This window comes from Phoca vitulina, unplaced genomic scaffold (genome assembly GCF_004348235.1).
Source record: "Phoca vitulina isolate PV1807 unplaced genomic scaffold, GSC_HSeal_1.0 scaffold23, whole genome shotgun sequence".
Lineage (NCBI taxonomy): Eukaryota > Metazoa > Chordata > Mammalia > Carnivora > Phocidae > Phoca > Phoca vitulina.
Genome location: NW_022589726.1, coordinates 22,893,009 through 22,919,444, shown reverse-complemented (window position 1 = coordinate 22,919,444; position 26,436 = coordinate 22,893,009). Strand labels below are relative to the sequence as shown.

Sequence of the window (26,436 nt, the reverse complement as noted above, 5' to 3'; positions counted from 1 at the left end):
AAGTTTCTTCTAAGGATCACATAAGAAAATATATGAAAGAACATTTTTGCCTTTGGAAGGTTTTTATGTACATCAAAATCAACTTATAGGGGCACCTGGGCGGCTCAGTCGTTAAGTGTCTGCCTTCGGCTCAGGTCATGATCCCAGGGTCCTGGGATCGAGCCCCACATTGGGCTCCCTGCTCCAGGGGAGGCCTGCTTCTCTCTCTCCCACTCACCCTGCTTGTGTTCCCTCTCTCACTGTGTCTCTCTCTGTCAAATAAATCAATACAATCTTTAAAAAAAAAAAAAACAACTTATATAATGATTTGAGAAAAATTCAAGTCATTCAAAATTCAATACTTATAGTTCACGTATAAGCTATACATAAAAGGCACAATTTCATTACCTTTTCATATGCCATAATACAATACATTTAGCAATGCATAACACTAACAACCTCTATCCTAAGTGCATTGTAAAATACTGAGGCTACACAAGTTATGATCATTTCAGTAATTTATACTGTGAACTGGGGAAATTATCTTTGTAAATAGATTTTGATTCTTACTCAAGCAATTTTAAGCATATGTATGATGCAACAAAAATAACTAACAGTACAAAAGTCTTAAATTAGACAGTCTTACTGATGCTGATAACAGCTAGAGGACAGTGACCTAATATTTTAACAACCTGGTAGCCTCTAAAATTAACTTGGTTTTAACAACATTTACAGTATGCCCAAAATTTGCTAGGGTGCTATTTTATACATTTGCCAAAGTTGGTCCCTATGGTAAAATTCAATTAAGTTGTATAAACATCAGTTGAGCACCTAACTATGTGTAAAGGACTGTGCCAGGTACTATGCAAAACCAGGATGAGAATACTAAGCCCTGCTTTCAAAACTTACAGACACCACACTCATATGCAACACATATACACAAGCTATATGCTAATTACTACCGTAGACATTCCTAGTTTTTAAAATTCTTACACTTTGCTTTAGATTATTATCTGCCTTTAGATGACATATAATGTGGATATCATGAGGGAAAAAAACTGCAGCATGAAAATTTAAGGATGCTGTGACTCTTCAAGTAACCTACTGAAAGAGTCTAAAATCTCCTTTCGTTGTCAATACTAAAAATACACACCCTGTAAATAAATATTTCTATGTTAGTGAATTAGCACAATATTAAAACATTTATAAAGAAACTATCTACTTAACACACTCTATACAATGTATGCTAATGAAGCAAACTTGTCACGTGGCTACAAAAACTTATGAAAATATAAAAATATGTTAAAATTATGGGGCACTGAAGAATGCATCTAGATTTAGAATTTTAAATGACATAAAATACTGATCTTAACAAGTATAGGTCATTATATTTTTATTTTTGGAAAATGACTTATAAATAGTTCACCTGAGTACATTTCTCATTACTTAAGTCACAATTCACCGTATAGTTAATTAACTTATGTCTAAAGATAATCTTTTCCTGCATGATTTCATTTTCTTAAGAAGCAAAATACTTTATTTTCAGTAAAAAAAATTTTACATATGAAAGTCAAAGACAATAATTTCAGTAAAAATGAAAATCAACCACCATATCTTTTCTTGAGTTCTTCAACAGACTTATCCTTCAATCCTGATTTGTCTATGTGATTGAACAATATATGTGCAACTGAAAAAAGAGAAAAAATTCATTTTAATCTCCATTTTTTAAAAACTAAGTGAGACAAAAATTAAAGAGAGTAATCTGATAAAACTTTTTATATTTTAAAGCAATAACCATTAGGATTATTTATAAATTCTAATTCAGATATTTAAAAAGCTAATCTGAGAATATTATATAAGAATCTAATGATGTTTCTTACCAGAATATTTTGTAAAAAATTTCCCCTACTTTCTCAATAACACTAATCTTGCAGATTTAAAAACTTAACTCATTCCGTACTACCTTAAACATGTTTGCCCTCTGTAACAAGTATCCTTTATTTACTTAATATTTCAATTAACTGTTTTTCAAACTGAAACCATTTTATAAGAAAATTTTTTATCTACTACTGTAAACTGAAACTTAGTAATAACATCTATAAAATATTAGCTATACATTTTTATAATATCCAATAAACTATGTAACTATTAAAAATTAAAACAAAACTTCTCTGTAAATCATATACAATCACCTTTCATACCACTGAATGGTCCACACTCAACGCTTTGGAAAACTCTGTATAGTTCAAAATTAACACTGGCTACCGGTTGTTACTGATAAAAAAGGTAACAACAGCTAAGACTGATTGAATGCTTATTAGTTACACTCCAGGAACCATTCCAGGTGCTCCCTGTGTTTAGCTTAGCTGACAGTGGTGACCCAACCAAGACAGTAATGTTGGTAGGCCAGTCTAAAGAACCAACTCATATTCTTTGAGTACACTTGTACTTATCACATTACAGTAGCAAGAAATTTATTTACTCAATGCATTTACACTAACACGTTGTTATGCACTGTTCTACACCCTGAGGCCTAGAGAACAAGGTATACAAAGTTCCTGCTCTCATGGAGCTTTCATTCTTTCAGGGAGAGAGAAATAATAAACAAATACATGAAATATTTTCAGCTAGTTACATATTATGAAGAAAAATAAAGGAGGGTAAGAAGCCAAAGGGTGATAAAGGGAAGCGGACAGTTGTTTTGAGTAGGTCTGTTGAGTAAATAGTGTCTCTGAGGTGGCAACTCTAAGGTGGAAACTGAATGAAGTCAAGCAGGCAAGGGGGAGATCTTCTAGGCTGCAGAAATGGCCAAATGCAAAGCACCTAAGGCCAAAATAAGTTTACCAGCTTGGTATATCAAAAAATATAAAGTCCGTGTGGTGGGGCAGAGTAATCAAAAAAAGTAGTAGAAGAGGTTAGAATAGTAATAAGAGAAGCTAGTATTTTTCAGGGAACTTCAGGGACTGTTTTTGAGTAAAGATAAACAGAAACGTCTTTTAGCTTAAACCCTATTTAAAAATCTCATGTAAAATGATGTGTCCTCTTCTCTAAGTACAATGTAAAGAGTATTTTTCTTAGTGATTCAGACTCATTCAATGTCGCTGCTAGAAACATAAAGAAACAAGAAAAAGAGCCCGAGGTATGTTTAGTCCAGGAGGTATGTGAAAATGGTACACACAGAGTTTCTGCAATTTTTAAAACTAAAAACCTGGTACTCTTGTGTTCTAATAATTTTTCCTTTTCCTAAAACTAGAGTAAAGCCCAAAACTCTGAAGTAACTGAAGTTCCTGAATGGTTTGATTTTATTTAAGGTTTCCCTAAACTGGCACTTCATGGGAAAAACTGAGATGTAGAAATAGATAAGGAAGAGAATTCTGCAAGCTCATCACCTGCCAATTGTCCCCCTGACTCTACAATCCAGCTGCACCATACTTCTTTTAATTTTCTGAAGGCAATTTGCTCTTTCCTGCCTCAGAACTTCTGCATACATCATTCCCCGGGTCTAAAACTCCTCCCCACCCCTTTCATCTAACTGACTCCTGCATGTCTCTGAGGAGTCACGTTCAATCACACACACACTAGGAAACGGGCTCTCACAGAATGGGGTGGACCTCCCCTGCACCCATGCCCAGTGACACGCGTCTGTGGTAGGTACCCTTTACATGTCCCACCACAGCAAGCTCTCAATCGTCACATTTTCATGCATTTTCAAGTAGAAGAGTCCAGACTATAAAGCCTAACTTTAAATCCTGGGTCTGGCTTCCTACCTAGGTGACCTTGGTCAGGTTCCTTACCTCTCTATGCCTCAGTTTCTGCCTTTGTAAAAGGGAATTGATAATCACACCTAAACCTCATAATGCTGTTGTCAGGATTAAAAGATCTGATTTTACTTAACTGTAATTCAATTTAACTTGTGATTAATTTAAATTTAATTGTATGTATCTTAGAGTAAATATTCAATAAATGTCCACTATTTTTGTTGACTAAATAAAGGAACGTCAGAATAAAGAGATCTGGAAAAGCTTTCTTCACAGACTTACTTTTTTTCTCAGGTTCTGACATAAACATCACTGCCATATCAAACCTTTTTAGTTCAGAAAGTTTTTGTAAGATTTCAAAGATGAGTGATGGTTCTTCTTTCCTGAAACAATCCAAATATGAAACAAATGATTAGTTAAAAGTAGCTCATGTAATTCTGTTTTCCTAATACAATATTTCCAATTATATATAAATAAGGTCATTTATCTTTTTTCCCTGGATGTGATCTACATTTTAAGTGCCCAAATGAAGAGATTTATCAAGTCAATTGAAGAAATTATAATTTTCTTAATTTTTTTGAATTTATTTTTTAATTAAAATTCAATCAATTAACATATAGTGTATTAATAGTTTCAGAGGTAGAGTTCAGTGATTCATCAGTTGCATATAACACCCAGTGCTCATTACATCCCATAGCACAGACTTAATCTGCTATCACATTTGTCACTTCTACACCTCCCTTTCGTTAAAAAAAAAAAAGTTGGAAAGACCTTTTTCCTCCTACCTAATCATTTCCCTTTTTATTGCTTGCACTTGTCAGCTCTTCACAACTTATACTAGAGAGCTAATTTTGCTTTACAGAAGGTAGTAATATGACATCAAGGAGAATGACTTTCCCAAATCACCAGAAATAGCGTAACATTACAATATGCAGGTATAACGAAAAAAATTCCACTTACTCAATATAAAAGTCATGCAGAATTTTAATGATTTGGTTGAATACATCTGGATCTAGATTTTTCTGAAACAACTTAGGATACATGGATGGCTCAATTTGCTTGGAAAAGATATAAAGAGTTAGAAAATTACATCATGACAACATTCACATATCACAAATTATGTATATAACAACTGCGTAGGTGAATATAGGGAAGAGTAACTGTTATGCACACTAGTCCTTACTGAATAATAATGGGTCACAGTGCAATGTAACTGTGACAGAAGAATGGAAGTCAGAGTAACTGTAAGATAATCACTCTGTTCAAGGCAGAGAAAAATCTCATGAATAGAGAGATGTTCCCTGAGACAGGAACTTGAGAGAGCTTTCAAGGAGCAATAAAAATAACTAGATAGTTTAAAAAACAGAATTACATGAGATAATGTACTTAGAAGTAACTGGATACTAGAAAATTGTAAGGGATTATTACTATAATCACACTTGAAAAAGACAATGCTAAAATCCATTATTTGGTAAACTTCATAAGATCTGGTCTTTTTTCTTGGAGCAAATAAGAGCTCATTTTCAGGAGAATGATTGTCTAAATATTGCAAGCACAGTGCTTGGGGCACATGGAAGGCACTCAATGTATTTTAACATCCTTCCCCATCTTGAAGAATGAAGAATTAAGTTTAAGTTATGATTTCTGAAATTAGAATAAGTTGTTTTAGACCACAGAACTTAACACAGACCTATTTCCAAAGGTTTCCTGGCTGCAAATATTTAAAATAGTCTGGCCGAGGTAATACATGCAGCAGGCAAGGAAGGGGTCTACAATCATATTATACAAAAAGCAGATACAGTGCTATTGCACAGTACTAGTGACAAAAGAAGTTCTTTGACCTTCTACTTAAACTAGAACTACTAGCTTCCTCTTTCTTACCTTCAAATACTGATACAACATATCCGGAGAACTTTTCAGTTGTCTGAAATCAGATTCAAGCTGGAATGAGTTTGCAGGAACTGGAGGGAGAACAGTTGTGACAAACTGAGCAGGTGTCTTGTCTATCTCTACAGAATTCTTCTCACTGAAAGACTGACATACATCCTGTTTCAAGTTGACTGGAGGTCTGAAATATTTCAGAGGCATCAGTCAAACAATTAGAAAAGAACCAGAGATAGTTACAGCTTATATAAGGAAACATCAATGGTGATTTCTCAATTTCTGACTTTATTAATATAGTATTGTTAACTATTTATATTCTACATGTAGCAAATTCTCTCAGCTGATAAAAATATACCTATATTTTTGCCAAGACAAATTATGCTTTTGCCAATTTTCACATGCTGGCTATGTAATGACTATTCTCATCTGTTGGGCTAATGTAGCCTGGCCACCTTTTGAAGCACACCATTTCTATATACTGCGTTACTACATCCTATCACATATACTCACAACTCAGCCTTTCAGAAATCTGAATTATCACAGTTTCAAGAGAGATAGCCCTAGACACCAAGAAATAGTTCCTCCTTTAAAAAAATCTGCCTGGTTAGCGTTTTCCCCAAATCACTAAATAATCACTATCACTTTAAATAAAACCACTCAAATTCAACATTAAAAAAACTTTTAATAGGATTGCTGAGTGGCAATACAAGAATGCATGAATAAAGTTTCAACATCCCCAAATAAACCTAATTAATCTAGATCTTTTATATTCTCACCATCAAGCAAACACATGACTATTTTTTAAAATTCCACACATAATTTAAAGAGCCCACAAATAATCTTAAATATTAATGACTAGAATAATGATAACTAAATTCTACATTTTTAATGAAGTTTCCTTTTAAAAACTTTAAAAAGTGAAATGCATATACTGAAGTTCTAGAATAAAAATGCACAAAATCAATTTGTTCAAGATACTTTCTTACCTCTAAATTCCCCACGATGGTGTAGGAATAGTGATCATACCTTAAGCAAAACCTCTCTTACGGTTAAGTACAAATAAAAATCTAGAATGTGAAGTTGGGCAGTTCGAAGAATTATGGTGATAAGCACAAACCAGAAGTCTCATCAGTAACACCAATTCTCTAGTGAATTATTACCATTCTAGAGGAGTATCAAGTAAGAGTATTTCCTCTGGGGCGCCTGGGTGGTGCAGTCAGTTAAGCATCCAGCTCTTGGTTTCGGCTCAGGTCATGATCTCAGGGTCATGAGATGAAGCTCCACACAGGGCTCCTGCTCAGCACAGAGCCTACAAAAGACTCCTTCTCCCTGTCCCTCTGCCTCTCCCCTCGCTCTCACTCCCCTACTCTCTCTCTCTTTAAAATAAATTAATAAATCTTTTAAAAAAAAGAGTACTTCTTCTACTCACGGCAGGGCTGAGGTATCACTGATTTCTTCTATTTTCAATACTTTTGCTTTTGGAATATCACTTGCGGGCAAAAGGTCACCCTGGCTTGAATTCTTCTTACTTGCAGGGCCTGCGCTTGCTCTTCCGTTTGCCAGGAGAATAGGATTACTCTGCGCAGCAGCAGCAGTGCTATCTGGCACATCAATAGTCTGTATCAAATCACCAGTTTCTTCAATAACAACTTTCTTGAGTGGTTTCTAAAACAATTAAAACCAATTCTTCAAATCAACGTATAAAGGTTTCCTATTTGAGGGTCACAAGTTAAAAGGCTGCCGTGTTCTTATAACTAATATCTGCTCCATATTTAGAGAATGTACTCAGATTTTAATTTCATAGACGAACAGCTGTAAGTCAGTTCAGTCTGATGGCTAGATAGACAGGAGTCATACTCTGAGAATACAAAGAATTAAAAGATGCAGAGCACCTAGCACATGTAAGTGTGAATGGGAGAAAAAGAGATGTACGTATACATAATTCCAAGGCAACGGGCAGCATGCCGTAAAAGAGGAAAGCACCACATGCTAAGGGAACACAGAGGAAGGAAGACAAACAGTGGCATCGGGGGAGTCGCCACAGAGAAGTACACACGAACGGCAATGTGGAAGGGCAAGCACGGTCAGTGGAAGAGGAGAAGTCCAAAGGGGCTAGAGCAAGGCGAGGAGTTGGGGGGACAAAGTCTGAAAGGCTGCTGCTTAGAGACAGCTTATAAAGGAATTGTGCGCCATGTCAAGGAGTTTGGACTTTATCCGAGAGGCAACAAAGCCAAGAAACATTATGGCCAAACCTACAGTGGGCTAACTGAAGGCAAGCAGAACAAGGTCAGGCAATAACCAGTATCCTGTATGAAACAGAGTAACATTAAAATCTAAGTAGATTAAAACATAACAATAATAAACAAAAAACACCTAAGTAGATTTTCTAAATATGTAGCTGCTGGATAAAACCAGCCCAGGATTAAAGATTTGCCAAATATATTCACAAAGTTTCTAAGACGTGACCACAATGGTTTCTAATTTAACAAAATAAATAGGATTCACTGTTTATTTCAATCATTACAAATGTCAAAAATGTTCAATTTCTTCTTAAGTTTACATATAGTATTCTATTTTTAATAAAAAAACTTTTCTTCAATTTTTCCTAAGTGTTCATTCCAACTGTATGGTTGAACTTTAAATCAAAAAGTTGTAAATATAAAAACTTTAGACATATATATTAAACTCAGTGTTAAATCCAGACATTCTATTAGCTAAGACCTAACAGCAACAACCAAGTGTTACTGGATGAACAAACATAAATTTTAAAAGCTATTAGCAAAATTGTTAACAGAGTCCTAGTAGCAGTTCTATTTAAAGTACAATCATGTTAAGCTGAAGCCTTTGCCTTGCTGAGAACTCTCAACAGCAACAGTTTTCTCTGAAGATATTAACCAAGAATGGGCATGTCTTAGTGCTGCACAATGGACTATCATTTCTGACAGGCAATAATCATTGGATTAAATTAATACAGTCCCATTTAAAACCAAATCCCTTCACTGACAACAGATGTGTGAACATGATAATAATTTTAAAATTTCCTAATCAGTGGTCTCTATGAAGTGTAGACCAGCGGGTACTGGGAGCTGCTGAGGGCTACTGATGGTTGGGAGGGATGGGTGGGGGGGAGGCGGTGACAGTATGCTGGTTAACAGGAATGAAACACAAAAGATATCACTACAGAAAGATTTAAGAAAATATGAAAGGTTGAACTAACCCTTTCTCAAAACTAAGACTTAGATGCATAACATTTTATTTAGCTCTACGTTATGGCCATTTCAAGAAAAGGAAGAGAAAAATAAAAATAAAACAGGGAGAAAGAGAAGGGGATGGACCAAGTAGAAAGATGAAGCTTTGCTATATAGGAAAACAGAAAAATGAAAATAAAATAAAGTATTTCAGCAGAGACTACGAGACCAGTAGACCCTTCATTTACTACCACCTGTGCGGGAACCCCAGGTCCCAGGAGACCTACATCATTGCTCTCCTACACGCTCTCCAGAGAAGATTCGCCAAAAGTACTCCCAGGCCGTCAGCCCTTGAAACACAGACTTCCCTGGCCTAGACTCTCATTTGACTCAAGTAATCCTAGGACTCTCCTGCCACTTCCTGGGCCTTCCTCTCTTCCTGACCACTTTCCCCAGGGGTCTGGTTGTCTCACAAATATGGACTGAGAAGGAAATCAATATTCATTTCACCTAAAACTGCCTTAGCATTAATGGATATTATTTCCCTTGATCGAAACTAATCTGAGTTATCCTCAAGGAGAAAAAGTAAGGATTACACAGGGATTAAGTAACTTGCCCAAGATTTCAAAGTTTATAAAGTGAGGCTCAAATCAACTCTTAAAAACATTACGCCAAACTGCATCTTCTATCTTTTAAATAACGCCCACATTTTTATTATGAAGACCTATTACAAAAATAAACAGCAATTTTCCCCCTTGCTGCTAAGATACTGATTTTGTTTGTTTGGGATCACTTACAGAATGGTTTACCCCAGATCTTTCATTTCACAGAGGTGTTTTGTTTTAAGATCTTGCCACAGAAGACTTAAATACATGTTCCATTTTCAAACTATTAACATAAGTTGATTTTTAAGTGAGGGAGAAGAGAACCCAACAAATGTATAAACGCTCCTTATATACTGGCCATGGGACATCATATATACAGATATTTCATTTACCACATGGCCATGTTCTTATAATTATGGACAACAAAGTCTGACAAAGGCTTTTTTAAACCTTGTGAATTTTTTGTGAAAATGTCTTATAAAGATGTACAAGTTTAACCATTTTTTAAACCACTTTTCATTAAACATTTAATCACCTTTATTGAAAAGAATAGTAGCACATTAACATAATGTATGAAAATGAATACAATGTACAGAAGCAACTAGATCTATGCCTGGTCACGAAACAAGTATTGTCTCAGAAAATCCAAGAATAAAAGTCACAAGAACACGGAGGGGGGGGGCCTCTGGCTGGCTCTCAGTAGAGCACAAGACTCCAGATCTCAGGGTCATGAGTTGGAGCCCTCATGTTGGGCATGGAGCCTACTTAATTAAAAAAACAAAAAAACAAAAAGAACACTAGAAAAGCATTTAACTAAGAAATTCTCTTACTAACCTGAAATTTGAACTCGACAAAACAAACTTTTTTTGCCTCACTTTCTTCCTTTGTAAAAGCAAGATAAAAATACCTGCTCTGACTTCCTTATAAAATTGTTAAGAATCTCAAAGCATCCACCATGCATAACAGTTACTTCCAGGAGGCAGGGAGAGGATCATGACCAGTGAGGGGCACACAGGGAGATTTTGGAGACTGAGACCTTTCAATTTTTGACCTAGTTGGTGATTTCATGGGTGTTCACTTTGTAATTATTTTTTAAATCTTATTATTTTGTCTTGTGGACTCTTTTGTATATGTTAGGTTAATGTCAGAAATTACCAGTCATATATATATATATATAAAGTTATAGATAATAACTTCAAAGATTCAGCACAAAACAAATTGCTAAATTCATGCCAGCTACTCTTTCTGTTCTAATATTGCAGGAAAAAAACTGGCTTTGTTGGATTTAATGAAAAATTGTATGGTATACCAAAAACAATGTGCAATGTATATTTTTAAAGACAATTTGCTTACACTAGAGTTTTGCCTTAGGTGATTTTTTTTTTTTTTTTTTTGAAAAGAGGTAGGTATGGTACTGAGGGTCTTGCAATGCAAGGGTAAAGCTGGCTAAGGACACTGTACCCATCCTCAAGTTTCTCAGGACACCCCTTATGATGGACTGTGTCATTTCCCCCACATGATGGAGCTGGAGAGCAGGGGTCTCTTGCAGAGAGGGAAAGAGGCTGTTTACAGAAAGGCAGACATGCACCACCTCCGTGGATGTGCACTATACAAAGACCACGTGCTGGGTTCTCTGAGCCATGAGGCACGCCTCCAACTTTTGTTCCAGCTGATGTGAGCCCCAAGCTGTCCACAGTTGTTTGATGAGTTATGAAAACACCTGAACCAAGGCCCTGTGGTGTCTTCACCAAGTATAGGGGACAGGGCTCCCCCTTATCCTTGCGGATCACCTGAGCATGTGGGAAATCCTCCGCCAGTCAGGGACCTGAGAGTAGGGAAGAGTTTAAGGTGGTCAAGAAATGAGTGGAGGGTTTAATTCTGCACAGTCTATGCAAATCAAAATAAACCTCCATGCCTTCTAGGGCCTGAGATCCAGAAGCTGGCGCCGCTCCCCTGAGAACAGCAGCTCTGTCTCTACCAAGGGCACAGGGAAGGGCAAGGTAAATGCTGTGGCCATTCTCAGTTGTACCCCTTTTGCGAAACCATCTTACTGTACAGCGCTCTCTCCTGGCCTTACCTCTGTTTTGCGTGTTGGTGAGACGTCTGCTTGTTATTTATTTTCAAAGTGCAAACTCTTAACCCAAAAGCCTACCGGCTTCTCTCTTTTCAGCGTGTCATCTTGGTTGTGCCTCCAGAAGCCAAAAGTACCTAAACGCTGAGGACCTTAGGGCTTTGTGTGTTTCTGGGAATAACAGGAAGAGGATGACACCACACTCCACACTGAAGCCTCCTGGCCTGGCTGACTCCTTCCAGAGCTCCTCTAGGTGGGATCATTGTTGTTTCCTCCTTTCCTATTGTTAGGCGATTAACCTGTTCAGAATGTCTGCGGTAATCCTCACAATTGGAAAACGTGAAATGCCATCCCTCCAACTTTACATTGTGTGCTTTGTGCAATTCTGAATGGTCTTAGATAAGGTCAGTTTCCTAACTCATCACTGCTCCATCTCTGGTGGTAAATGTGCCACACAGAATCCCTCCAGTTGTACCCTGGGTAAGAATATTCTGAATTATCAGAGGTGACATATTTGTAGTAGAAAACGTACACCAGCAATGAAGTCATGAAGAGAGAAAAACCAGTTACTACTGCAGGGCCAGTTCCACACAAAGTCCTTCAGCTGTGTTCATATGAGCAGGTTCTGTTGTGTCCTGAGTCACTGGTTAGGGCTCATTCTGCCTCTCATGATAAAGCATGGGAATTTTATACCAGAAATCAAAACACATTTGCGTTAATTCTGTTATTTAGAATTTTTGCCTCCTTCTTCCACAGAACATAATTACTCTGTGTCTCATAGTGTCCTTAGAACTACCTATGAATTGATAAGATAAACATAGCTGAGCTTAGCTGACATTTATAAGGAACATGCTCCTCCCAGAAAACACCATCTCAGTTCCCCTCCAAGACTGCAGGCATCCCCATCTCCCAGAGGTCTCTGAGGCCACTGACAGAACTTCCAGAGAGAAGACCCCTTTGTCAGGGAGGGAAACAAAGGAAGGTGGTCATGGGCTGGCAGGCAGAACTCTTCCACAGGAGTGGAGAATGGGCTTTTTATTCTCACTCATTCTTTCTGTTCTCAATATCCAAAGAACCACCTCCTGCAGCCACGGAGGAGGGACGCAGGGTTATCCTGGACACAGACGCCTGCCTGTCTGGAGTACGCAACTTTATTCGTTTGTAATTACTTCCGGTAATCCTCTAGGATGGAACCCCTTGCCGTTCCACACTGCAGACATGGGCAGTGACGTGTGGTGACAGTCATTTAACCTCCTGGCCTCTAGTCCCCCGAGCTGCAGGCAGCATGCAGTGGAAGGGCCGGAGTTTTCTGGCGCTGATGCTGCCCTCTGGGAACCTGGTGATAGGAAAGGTAGCAGGTGCTGACGCCTGCTTTTCTGGGGTTCAGCTGTTGTTGGTATTGGCTCTTTTGTCTGTCATATCAACATAGCTTCCACTTCTGCTCTGCAAGCCAGTATGGCGACAAGAAGACCCCCTTCCTTACCAGGACCATCCTGCCCGTGCTACTCCACGGGCCCCCCTTTATCACTATCCATGGGCTATGAGCCACCTCCACCTCCTGCACCTCGGCGGCCCCAGGGACCACACGCACCACCCCCACCTGCACCAGCTGATAAATGATGTGAGCAGTGTGAGATGACTTGTAAAGCACGTTCATCTTTTGTTGTTGTTGAGCTTAAGTGCTAATTTTAGATCTAACCCCACATGAGATGCAAGGCTATTATTATAATAAAATCATAATCCCAAATAAAAATGGTACTAGAAATTAAAAAATACTTATTATAAAACGTAAAACTACCTAAAATTCCTTTAATATCAGAAAATATGTCAAAGTATTTAAATTCATAGTGCTAAATTAAGTCACTGAAAAAGTTCTCCCAGAATTCTAAACAGCTGTATTTTCCCCATTTTTATTATGTCAATAATTATCCTAAGAGTGTTTTTTAAAGATTCTAAGAGGAGTTTATTAATTCAACAGTTTGCTTCCAACTCTTATTAATATAACACTGATATTTAAAAAGGAAGGAAAAAAATGAAAGAAAAGTGCTTCACTTACAGTTGACCCAAGATGAGATGGATTATCAATAGGTTTTATCACATTTTGCCTTTGTGTAGAATCGAGAAAAACGTCATCCCAGTGTCCTTTCTCAATTAAGTCCTTGAAAATAAATTTGTAAGCATGACTACCAAAATACATTCTCAAGTTAATTATGTAATAGATAATGTGTTTCTGTTTTAGAAAATAAGACCATATTTTGGTGAAAAGATTACATTACCTTTTTAATTTTGGAAAGTTCAGTTACTGCTTGCTTATTCCCAGGTTCCAAAAGTAAAACAGTTTCAAAATCTAAAGTGAATTTTTAAGAAACAGAATAAATTAGTGAAAATATTTACAGAGTTCAAGCCATGATACATTTAGTTAATAACCCATGTTTCTCTCTAGAAACTTTACTCAGGACGCTAGGAAACAGGTGAGCAATAATAAGAGCTAAACATTGACTAAGTGCTCCTCTAGTTACTTTATGTGAATTCTCCTGTCACCCTCATTACAATCCCACTTTCCAGATGTTACAACTGAGGCCTAGAGGTCATCTAACTTACCAAAGCTCATACTATTAAAAAATGACAGGGTTACTCACCAAATGTAAGACAGAATCTAAGAGAATTCCATATAATGGAATATTATTCAGCCTTAAACCTTGAAGACATTATGCTAAGTTAAAGAAGCCAAACACAAAAGGACAAATACTGCATGATTCTACTTATATGGGTTACCTAGAATAGTCAAATTCATTGAGACAGAAAGTACAATGGTGGTTATCAGGGGCTGGAGAAGGGGGGAATGGGGAGTTCTTGTTAATGGGTAGATTTTCAGGATTGGATGATGAAAAAGTTCTGAAGATTGTATGGTGGTGATGGTCGCACAACAGTGTGAATGTACTTAATGCCACTGAATTGTACACTTAAAAAATAGTTAAGATGGGGGCGCCTGGGTGGCTCAGTCGGTTAAGCAGCTGCCTTCGGCTCAGGTCATGATCTCAGGGTCCTGGGATCAAGCCCCACATGGGGCGCCCTGCTAAGCAGGGACCCTGCTTCTCCCTCTCCTCCCCACTTGTGCTCTCTCTCGCTATCTGTCCCTCTCTCTCAAATAAAGAAATAAAATCTTTAAAAAAAAAAAAAAAGGTTAAGATGGCAAATTTTTATGTTATGTATATTTTACTATTTTTTTAAATGCATGAGCTTCAGCTGAAGCCAGGCTTAGAGAGAAACTGTCAGATTTAAATGCACATATCAGAAAAGAAGGAAGGCTTAAAATCAATTATCTAAGTATTGATGTCAAGATATCAGAAAAACATCAAATTAAACCTAAACAAAATTGGGGCGCTTGGGGGCTCAGGTCATGATCCTGGGATCCTGGGATCAAGCCCTTGTTGGGCTCCCTGCTCAGCGGGGAGTCTGCTTCGTCCTCTCCCTCTGCCCCCCACCCCCGCTCATGCGCATGCACGCACGCTCTCTCTCTCTCTCTCTCTCTCAAATAAATAAAATCTTTTTTTTTTTTTAAGATTTTATTTATTTATTTTGACAGAGAGAGAGAGAGAGACAGAGAGGGAACACAAGCAGCGGGAGAGGGAGAAGCAGGCTTCCTGCTGAGCAGGGAGCCCGATGCGGGGCTCAATCCCAGGACCCAGGGATCATGACCTAAACCGAAGGAAGACGTTTAACAACTGAGCCACCCAGGTGCCCCAATAAAATCTTTAAAACAAAATAAACCTCAACAAAATTGAAGGAAAGGAATAAAGAGCAGAAATAAATGAAACAGAAAACACCCACAATAAAACCAAGCTGGTTCTTCAAAAAGACTAATAGAACGAATACTTAAAAGATAGATCCTGGAAAAATAAAATAACTAGTAGCAACACTGCTACTAGTTATTTATAAAAAGGAGCATCACTGCAGATCTCACGTTATATCCTCTAACCTTTAACAGCTGATTCCCTTTCTTTTTCTTTTTGCCTTTTCCTTCTCACCTATAATTCAAATTATTCATTAACTCTGATTGGCAATTAGCCAGGTCAGACTGTACACTATTAAAGTAAAAGATAATCTGGTCCAGTATGGAAGCTGCATTCCTTCAAATCTGCAAAGTATTCACGATCTGAACTGTGAAAGAAAATTTACTTCTCTAAGTTCTGTATCCTTGAACAACAGCAAAGCTACATAAATCTCTGCTTCTGTAACTTAGGAGTCTCATAAGGACAAGTGAGTGATAGTTGTTTTATTTATTTATTTATTTTTTTGTGATAGTTGTTTTAAAAATAGTCGTACCTTGTTTGGCCTCATTTAACTTTCCCAAAAATGTTCTTGCTGTTCCTCTTCTGGCAAAAGCTTTAGAGTATGAGCCATCTAATAAAATAGCTTGTGTGCAGTCTTTTTCGGCTTCTTCATATCTATTTAATATGACAAAATTACCAACTGAAAATGCAGCTTATAGATAAACTTCACATAAACGGAGTTTCTAACGTAAAACACAGGCATATTATTTTAATTAAAAACTCCCAAATCTGTCTTTGAGGGGAAAGACTATTTTTTTTTAATTGTTCACTCTCACCAAATCTTGGACACATCTAGGAAGGAGTGAAAAGGTACGAGGTTAAAAGAAAGTCAGGAAGAGTGTGCTGGAAGAATGTAAGAAATGATGGCAAAATACAAGCAGAGCAGACAAAAGAATATCACGTGCTGGCAGCCCACTTCCCCCTCAACATTCAAAACACACAGGTACTACATTGACAATTAAAACTGGCATTAATTTTCTAATATTTACCCACCTAAGGATCACCTAAGATATACATCACCTAAGGAAAACCAACCTATGCAAAACTTAGGACTCGTTATATGTGTGATGGCATATCATCTAACGTTTTCATAAATTCTACTCAACCATGCAACTAGCCATCAATTCAGTCAGACTGGGTAGTGCTCTAAAAAACAAAAAGTTAAAGAGAGCTAAAAAAAAAAAAAAAAAAACCAAACAAAAAAACTGAAGACCCTCCTATATGTCAAAATGACATTAATGAATTACTGTAAATTTATTTGGCATGATAATGGTATTACAGTTATGTACAAAAGATCCTTTAGGGACAAGATGTCATCATGTCCTAATTTGCTTTGTAACAATTCAGATGGGAAAAAAGCTAACTAAATATAATGACAAATGTATGGCTTGTTAAAACTAGATGATTTGGTACATGGGATTTATTATATTACTTTCATGAAAGCTATAAAAGTTTCAAAATAAAAAATTCCAAAAAAAGAGACTCTCCCGTGATTACATTCTCCCCAAAGCCTAAAATGAATGCCATTCTACCCTCAAAACAAGACCTCATAAGAACAAATCAAAATTTCTAATGAAACATCTTTTAATTCTTTAATTCACTTTTCAATGAAATTATGTCTGTCTGTACAAGTGTGTGTGCCCACGCCCCACTAAGAGATTTTCTATTTTGCTGATTGTATCATTCTCTCATTCCAGACACATGCATGCCCTCCTCCCCCCGCCCCAGTTTTCAGGGTAAAGTACTTGAAGGAGCACAAAGTCAAGGGCTTGCCTGACTCTCCAGCCTTATCTCTACCACTGTACCCTGTGTAACAGCCATAATATGGGCCACTTGCCCTTTCCAGAAGTTACATTAACTTTTCCACTCTTGTGCCTTTAAACCTATACTGGGATACTCAACCTGTTTTTCACCTCACTTACTCTAACCAAAATAATGTAGCTCTATTGTGTCTGTTAGTTTAAATGAGAATAAATATACAAACAAAATTTACTCCTATGACAGGAGTTCCTAACCTGAGGTCCTTTGAGAGATCTGAAAAGTTGGATGGGAAAAATATTACTCCTTATTTTCACTAACTCTTAAATGGGATTTGGCTTTTCTTTCTATTATAACTGCAGACAAGAAAACCACAGCAGCAAAAGCAATAGCTATGACTTCGCCCCAATAAATATCATTGATATTTTCATATCACATTACAACTGTTACAGATATCTCAAAATATTATTTATGTTCACCACTATTTCAGAATTATAGTAGTAATTAAACCTGCTATTTGTTTGTATGTGATCACAGCATCCCGGTCTATAAATGCTCCTAGGACCTAACTGGCCAACTATTAGGCAACTAACTCTGCCCCTAGTAGTCATTCAGATACCAAAGAGCAAAGTCATATGTCACCACACTGGTAACATAATCATCTGTGTTACTTTTCTTACTTCCTATCCACACTTATTAGTTCATCAGTATGTGGAAGAAGATGTCACAGATCAGCCCAAATTTAAATTTTCATATTATGTCTTCAAAGCAAATTTTTAGCTTTAAATCTACCTGTATTTTAAATGTAGCTTCTCGTTTTGTTGTGTCAATAAAAAAGTATATATACCACTGTGTCACAAATTGTAGCATTTTAAAAACTATATTTCAATATAATTGGCTGCCTCTGTAGTCTCAAATGTATAATTATGCATTCAAAGATATCCTGAGAAAGGTTCCCCATGCAGCCAAATGGGTCCACGGCACCAAAAAAAGTTCAGAATCCCTATTTTAAGTATTCAGTGTTTTTTCTTAAATTCTGTCACTAGTATATAAAATATTATGACAAGAGATGTAAAGAACTGTGAGACACAGTTTCTGCGAGCAGATATATCCAGCTGATTGTTCAACTTGGAACCCTTGAGTGCATCCAGAAACAGCTGTTAGTATATCACAGGACCAAGTCTTAGCTGTATATATAATCAATCAGCTGATCTCAATGGCAACAATTCTCTTTTGTTATGTATGGATATGCATATACAAAACACTGCCAGATAAGAATTTGCCCAAAAGGTTCTGAGGTTAAAAATAATTTTTAAATCACTAATTCAGAGTAACATGCATTAAACAATTAATGAAATGTTAAATTGTGTAATGCCACACTATTACAAGTGGGAAAATAATAACAAGAGCTAACATTTACTCAATATGTACTGATACACACCCAGTTTCTCTCTCATTTAAATTTAATGCTCATGAGTAAATAAATTATATTTTAATTTATTATTTATCTAACATGCCAATTTATGGTAAATTTCATTTTCATCCTGAAAAGCATTAAATAGAACCAATACTTACTTCTGAATCCTCAGATAGGCCATCGCTCTGTTACCTGGAAGAAGGGCATTAGTGCCATCTGCTGCTATCCCCCGAGTATAGCATTCAATTGCTCTTTCGTATTTCCCCTCTTTGAAAAATCCATTCCCCTATCATTTTGGAGAGAAGTATAAAGAATGACAAAATATGCAAAAAATTAGCTGAATTCAAATCTTAAGTAAACACTACAAGAATACTCATCAACACTGTATCAGTAATTAAAGTATATTTTAATGTTAAAAATTTAGTCCATGATACATGTTCTAGAATCTGTTAGTTTAGGTTGTTTTTTGTAATGGCATTATTCTCTTTTCAGTACTAAAAAGAAAAAAATGTATACTACTATACTACTTTGCACCATTAATCATTATTCTACTAATTAAATATTACACAAAGCTTAAATCTAAAAACACACTTCAATAAATAGAGGCCCAAATATTATACTCCTTAGTTGTATTGGAAGCTGTACAATAGATTTTCATTAACTCAAATAATTTTTGTGAAAGAACAGAGTACCAGAATTGTACAACTCATTCTTTGGTAATACTAACATGCCCAAACACAGGATAAATCAAACCATATTGGAATGTGTACCAGATTTCCCTGTAATATTTATTTATAATCAGTCAGGTTTATCACAATCAATATCATTCCATAAAGTATTTGTCATTCCATAAGTATTTTTCCAAGAAAAGCTACAAATATGTTAAACTAAATCTCAAATCAGGATTTCTAAAGGAATTTTGACCAGAAAACAGTCCAGTGTGAATTAATGAAAAAAAATTCTATGTAAGAATGAATTGTAACTTATTTCTATGTTAAATTTATAACCATCTATATGTAAATATGTTAAAATCCTCAAAAGTAACTTCCTCCCTAAACTATACTATTTTTTTAAATTATGTATTAAATCATCAACTACTCAAATTTTGAATTAGTAACCTCCAGGGGTTTTTTAGTATAATTTTCAGTTCCTACTGAAGAATTTTAATATTAGAGAAGACAGAAAGAGACACAAGAAATGAAGAGTAAACTCAGCAAAACATATATATGTTGAAATCCCTCTGGATTACCAGATCTTTCTCTGAAATGGCCTGCTGCTTATTCTTTTGCTCTTCAATTTGTTTTTTCTCTCCTTCAGTTGATTTAATCATTGTATCAGCTCCCTTTGGATATGAATTTTCTTTGGATGTTAAAGCCTAGGAGACACAGTAGTCAGCTAAAATAAAACAAGTAACGCAAGATGCATATACATTTGACTTTAAAATACTAAATCATTCAAATGTATTAGAATTTGTCACATTTCAAATTAATATTGAAATAATAGTTTTTACGCTAATCAAAGTCTAATTCAAATTAAAAAACAAAATAGTGGATTTAATATACATCTTATTCCAATTAAAATAAGCCATATCCACTAATGGTAGTTGTTCATTTATTTATTCAAGAAATATTTATTGAATTTTTACACAGGCCAGGCACCATTCTAGTAACTATTTTCAAAAATAAACAGATAATTAAGACCACATCACCAAATTTCTGATTTAATATTGAGTCATTATTTAATCTCAGACAAAATACAAAAATATGTAACATAATTCACCATTATAAGCAAGTTGATAAATTTATCAGCAGATTATGTGCAATAAGTAATGGCAATATTTAAAAGCAGATTTTCCCCAAACATTGTCACTTTTTTCTCAAAGTTTCAACAGATGGCACAGTACTTGTAACTGATTCAACAGCAACATGAAAGGAATATGTAACATCATTTGACAGCAAATTTTATAGCTAAGTAACAACTTTTTCTCACTGTTAAGTAATTAGTATTGCTTTTGCTAAAATATAAACTATGAGGATGGAGCAACTTAAAATTACAAAATCAAACTTACTTACTTTTACTTACAAAAGTAAAAGTTTAGTACAGAAATCAAAGCACAAGCCAAAAAAGAAAAATCAGTGGGATAAAGAGAAATAATTCTATCATCTGGGAAAAAATACAGCAGCAGGAGTTCACAGACCTCAGATGACTTTTTTTTCTTTTAAGACTTTAAGTAAATCTCTACACCCAACGTGGGGCTCGAACTCACAACCCCAAGATCAAGAGTTGCATGTTCTACTGACTGAGCCAGCCACGTGCCCGTCAGATGACTTTTTTAAGATGATGACTCCTAAGGATCTTTAAATACCATTCATTCTACTTCCTCTGGCTTGCAAATCTGTTTAATAAAACTATACAGTACAAAGAACTAAAATTAGAAAAAGTCCGTATTAAGTAATCTACAGTACAAAGACTATGCAAAAACTTTTACTTCATCAAATAAAGGTAAGTAATGCACTTAATTTAAGTAACTATGATTTACCTGATTAATTTTCCTGAGTTCATTCGTTGCTTCGAAGTTATTTGGTTCCAGTTCTAATACTTGTTCATAATCTGGGTAAGCGAGAAGATTAATATTTAAAAGATAGGATATTTTAAAAATTCTGTAAAACAATAATCATTTGCTACCTGTGACAAAGAGGCAAGTGTCCTGCAGCAAAATTAAGAGGAATAAGAAATACTAAGCAACAGCAGGCTACTGGACTTTCTCCATTCTCCCCCAGGACAAACAAAACCCTGACAGAATCCCACGACAAATCATGTTCTTCCACCAGCCCCAGGAAGGATACTTGCTATCATTAAGTTGTACATCATAAAACCAAGAAGCAGCAGAATCCCAGACTATCAACTTTATTCAGATTTTGTAATTTATAGTACACAAACCTATTTTAGAGAATAATAAAAGGCTTAGATTTTACAAATAAAGAAAAACATGTTAAGAACTTTATGTACAGTGCCTCTGCCTCAAATTATCCAACAAGGTGTTTTAATCCCTATTTTGCAGGTGAGAAACTGAAAATCATAGGAGATCCTTCCATAACCTTCCCTTTGGTCACACAGCTAATAAACGGTGGAATAAGAATTTGAACCAAAGTGAAATTGGTGGCAAATAATGCATTCTTTCCCAAAGTATCAAGATACTTTTAAATAGCAAAAGTGAGCTTTATTAAAATACAGAAAGCTCTCTGAAGGTAAGAACGGTGATTGTCTAGTATTCTTTGTAAAGCATCTGTCAAATTAAACAAAGAATTTTTTAGATACTAGGGCCTGGAAAATAATACCTTTTTTGGCATCCTCTAATTTTTGCAAAGCAAATCGAGCAGCACCTCGTCTTGCATAAGCCTTTGTATAACTTCTATTCAAGGCAATTGCTAAATTACAATCAGACTCAGCAACAGCAAATCTGCAATTTAAAAAAATTAAGGTTAATAAAATTCATTTGTTAAACCAAAACTTCAAAATTTGTTTCTGAAATCCCCAAGAAGGGGATTTAGTTCCCAATTAAAGGTGTGTTACCCACCTTCTTTTATTTACTTAAGGCTACTGAAAAACATTAATTCGTGATGGTGAGATGTAAGTAATGTTCCCTTTAAAGCAAGGAACAAGAATGTCCACTATCACTGCTTTTTGTCATTATTGTACTAGAGGTCCTGACTAATGCAGTTTCATAAGGAAGAAAAACAGATAAAAAGACTGGAAAGGAAGGAATAACACTGACATTCTCAGATGATATGATGGTCTACCTAAATAACTCAAAACCATCTAGAGACACTGTTAGAAATAGTGAAAGTTTGCCAGGTGGCTGCTTTACTAGAGATAAGCAACAAAAACAGAAATAAATCTAACAGAAGATATTTAAAGACCCATACACAGAAAATTTGAAGACCGTCTTCAAAAACATTAAAGACTTAAGTGGAGATACAGCATATTCATGATCTATAATAAGTCACAAAAACATAGCAATATAGGGCGCCTGGGTGGCTCAGTTGGTTAAGCGACTGCCTTCGGCTCAGGTCATGATCCTGGAGTCCCAGGATCGAGTCCCGCATCGGGCTCCCTGCTCAGCAGGGAGTCTGCTTCTCCCTCTGACCCTACCCCCCCATGTGCTCTCTCTCTCAAATAAATAAATAAAATCTTAAAAAAAAAGAGTTTAAAAAAAAAAAAAAACATAGCAATATAATTCTCCCCAAACTGAGCTCTGAATCCAAAGCAATTGTAATCAAAACCCCAACATAATTTTTCAAGGAATTTGACAAGATGATTCCAATATTTACACTGATAAGCCGAAGTCCAAGAATACCCAAGACATTCCTAAAAAATAAGGTAAAAAAACATGCCCAGTGTCAAATATCAAGACTTGTAATTATAATGCTATAGCAATTAAAGATAGTATGGAATGGGCAGAGGGATAAGCAACAGATCAATTGGAGAACAGAGTGATAAAAAAGAGATCAGTGCAAACTTGATATAGAACAATGGTGGCATTGCAAATCCATGGGAAAAGCATGGATATTCAATAAATAAGACTGGGGGGCCCCTGGGTGGCTCTGTCGTTAAGCGTCTGCCTTTAGCTCAGGTCATGATCCCAGAATCCTGGGACCCCTGCTTGTGCTTTCTCTCTCTGTCTCTCTGTCTCTGACAAATAAATAAATAAAATCTTTTTTTTTAACGAAAAAAAAGATATTTCTTGAATGTTAAAATTTTTAACTGTTAAATTATTATTTGGAAATATAAATTATATGGGTATCTGAGTTTTTACTATTTAAATGACATATTTAAGTCCTTGAAACTTATTAATATCTTGACAAATTACAATATTTACCTTTTGTAATATACCTATAATTTAGTATGTGTAAGTTATGGAAAATAATTTTAAATAAACGCACATGCACTCACCATGCAACTTAGGAACTAGAACATTACTATTATTTTTGAAGCTACCTTGATACTCCTTTCCATATCCTGACCCTTGCTTCTCTCCCAGTTAGCCACTGTTTTAAGTTGCAGATTATTCTTTTGGTTTAAAAAAATTCATTGTATATGTATATATTCCTATGTAGTATATTGTATGACTGCTTATTTTTGAGCTTTAGGAGTGTATTATACTGAATATAATTTTCTATGGCTTGCCTATTTCTCTGATTATATTGCTAAGATTTGTTCATGTTTTGCATGTAGCTGTAGATCTTTCATTTTCACTGTTATATGTAATTCTTTTCTAGGAATATACTATTCTGTATCCATTCTCCTGTTGGCTGGATTGTTGGTCTCCTTTCTTCCTTTCCTTCCTTTCCTTCCTTTCCTTCCCCTTCTCCCCCTCCCCTTTCTCCTAGGGACTCCCACCCTTCTTTTCTTCCTTATTTAAAGCAGTGATACTGTCAAGATTTTTGTATGTTTCTTGGGGCTGGGTCACAGGATATATGTGCAACTTTACATGGTGACGACCAATTGTATAAGTAGTCAAAGGTGGTCGTATAAGTTTATATTCCCATTAGGAGCATGTAAGAAGCTTGCTCCATTGTCTTTACCAACACTGGTAGAATCCTAGTGGATGTAAAATGGTAATTCATTGTGGTCTTAATTTGCATTTCCACGATTGCTAATGAGGTTGAACATCGTCTTATATATTTATTCACCACTTGTATTTTTTTTTTTTCCTGTGAATTGCCTGTTTTGTCTTTTGGCCATTTTTCTGTTAGGCTATTTTTCTGTTGATTTTTAAAAATTCTTTATTCTGGATACTAAATCCTCCAGTGTTTATTTATAATAATTATTTTCTTCCAATTTGCAGCTTTGCTTTTTTTCTTTCTCTGTGAAGTCTCAATGAACAGAAATTCTTAATTTTAATATATTTCAATTTATTGATTTTTTTTAAAGGCTAGCACTTCCAAAAATATGATTTGTTAAAAAAAAAAAAAATAGTTTCCTTTCCTGAGCTCATTATAGTCTTCTATATTTCCTAAAAGTTTTTATGTTTTACTTTTCACGTTTAAGTCGTTACATATGCTTAAGGTAGAATTCAAATTTCCTATCTTTTCATGTGAATATTTCAATCATTTCAGTCTTATTTTTTATTTTTTTATTTTTTAAAGATTTTATTTATTTGACAGAGACACAGTGGGATGCGGGACTCAATCACAGGACCCTGGGATCATGACCTGAGCCAAAGGCAGACGCTTAACCGACTGAGCCACCCAGGCATCCCTCAAGAAATATCTTGATGGTATTTGTCTTTGTTTAAATTCTTATGATAAGTCCATTCTCTGCATATGATAAGACCGTAACACATTCATGTTCAACATTAAATATGTATTTAAAGGGTCAGTATGACTTAAAGATAAAAAGATTAGAACACATTTTAAGTTTATTATAATGAAAGGTCTCTAGGTTAAAGAGTGGATAAATGATTTTTCAAAATAAGGAAATTAATTTCTAAAAATTTTTACCCAGCTAACTTTCCTTTCTTTTGTGAATTAGGTAAAGAACATCATCACTCAAATTTTTATTGGAGGATACATCTTCGTAATGTAAACTACAGGAGCATGGTCTGAGTATCTGAAACCATTTAAACCATTTAAAATTGTTTGAATAAAATAACTCAATAAAAAGAAGTGAGCCAGGGGCGCCTGGGTGGCTCAGCCATTAAGCGTCTGCCTTCGGCTCAGGTCATGGTCCCAGGGTCCTGGGATCGAGTCCCACATTGGGCACCCTGCTCAGCGGGAAGCCTGCTTCTCCCTCTCCCATTCCCCCTGCTTGTGTTCCCTCTCTCACTGTGTCTCTGTCAAATAAATAAATAAAATCTATTTAAAAAAAAAAAAAAGAAATGAGCTGTAAGAATTTACAGTTGAAAAGAAATGTAGTATGTGTTTAATCTTTCACAGATACTTTATCATGAAAGATTTTTTTATTCAAATTTCTTTTATTAAGATAAATTTTCCAGAGCAGTTTTAGGCTCATAGCAGTACTGAGGGGAAGGTACAGATATTTCTCATCTGTATACTCCCTGCCTCCACACATGCATAGTTACCATTATCAATATCCCACATGAGTGGTACATTTGTACAAGGGATGGACCCATACTGGCACATCATTATCACCCAAAGTCCATAGCTTACATTACAGTTTATTCTTGATGTTGTATATTCTATGGGTTTGAGAAAGTATAAAATGGCATGTATCTATCATTACATTATTATAGAATGTTTTCATTGCCCTAAAAATCTGTCTATTCATTCCTCCACCACCCCCAACCCCTGACAACCACTCATCTGTTTACTGTCTCCACCATTTTGCCTTTTCCAGAATATCATAGAGTTGAAATCATGAAATCATACAGTATATAGATTTTTCAGATTAGCTTCCTTCACATAGAAATATGCATCTAAGGGGGGAACTAAGATGGCAGCGCACTAGGAGGACCCTAGGCTTGCCTCATCCCTCCAACTCAGCTAGATAAATATCAAATCATTCTGAATAGCCAAGAAATCGACCTGAGGACTGAAAGAACAAACTGTACAACTAGAGGGAGAGAAGAGGCCACATCGAGGAAGGTAGGAGGTGTAGAGATGTGGTTTGGGTGCTATGGAGCGGAGGGAGCCCTGATGGAGGAGAAAGGTGAGAGTACTCGGGGATATGCACAAAGAGCATGACCCCAAAGCCACTGGCTTCGAAAACGAGAGGAGCTGATTTTCATGAGTTTTTGCAGCCAGGTGGGCTCAAAGCCTGGAGTTTTAGAGGTCGGGCTTGGCTGGGATAGAGCCCTGAGGGCGCTGCCCTACTCCTAGAAAGAAGACAGGCGAACTACCCGGGGGCAGAAGGTGCGATCTGAGGTTCACCTATGGCACATGGGGAGAGACCGTTTGCGCTTCTTGGAGCGCATAGGAGAG

General features: G+C 36.0%; 1 protein-coding gene across 1 annotated transcript in view; it reads right to left on the bottom strand.

Annotated features, from left to right (window-relative positions):
* Positions 1–234: 234 nt before the first annotated feature.
* Positions 235–26,436, bottom strand: part of RPAP3 (RNA polymerase II associated protein 3) — a 42,135-nt gene continuing 15,933 nt past the window's right edge. The window contains exons 6-17 of the mRNA XM_032420731.1: positions 21,832–21,953; positions 21,033–21,103; positions 19,743–19,868; positions 18,652–18,779; positions 15,812–15,933; positions 13,762–13,832; positions 13,542–13,643; positions 7,051–7,286; positions 5,619–5,805; positions 4,698–4,795; positions 4,020–4,120; positions 235–1,666 (exon numbers count right to left, since the gene is read on the bottom strand). Of these exons, the coding sequence (XP_032276622.1) occupies positions 1,581–1,666; positions 4,020–4,120; positions 4,698–4,795; positions 5,619–5,805; positions 7,051–7,286; positions 13,542–13,643; positions 13,762–13,832; positions 15,812–15,933; positions 18,652–18,779; positions 19,743–19,868; positions 21,033–21,103; positions 21,832–21,953 (1,450 nt within the window). The 3' untranslated portion in view covers positions 235–1,580. The remainder of the gene's footprint in view (positions 1,667–4,019; positions 4,121–4,697; positions 4,796–5,618; positions 5,806–7,050; positions 7,287–13,541; positions 13,644–13,761; positions 13,833–15,811; positions 15,934–18,651; positions 18,780–19,742; positions 19,869–21,032; positions 21,104–21,831; positions 21,954–26,436) is intronic.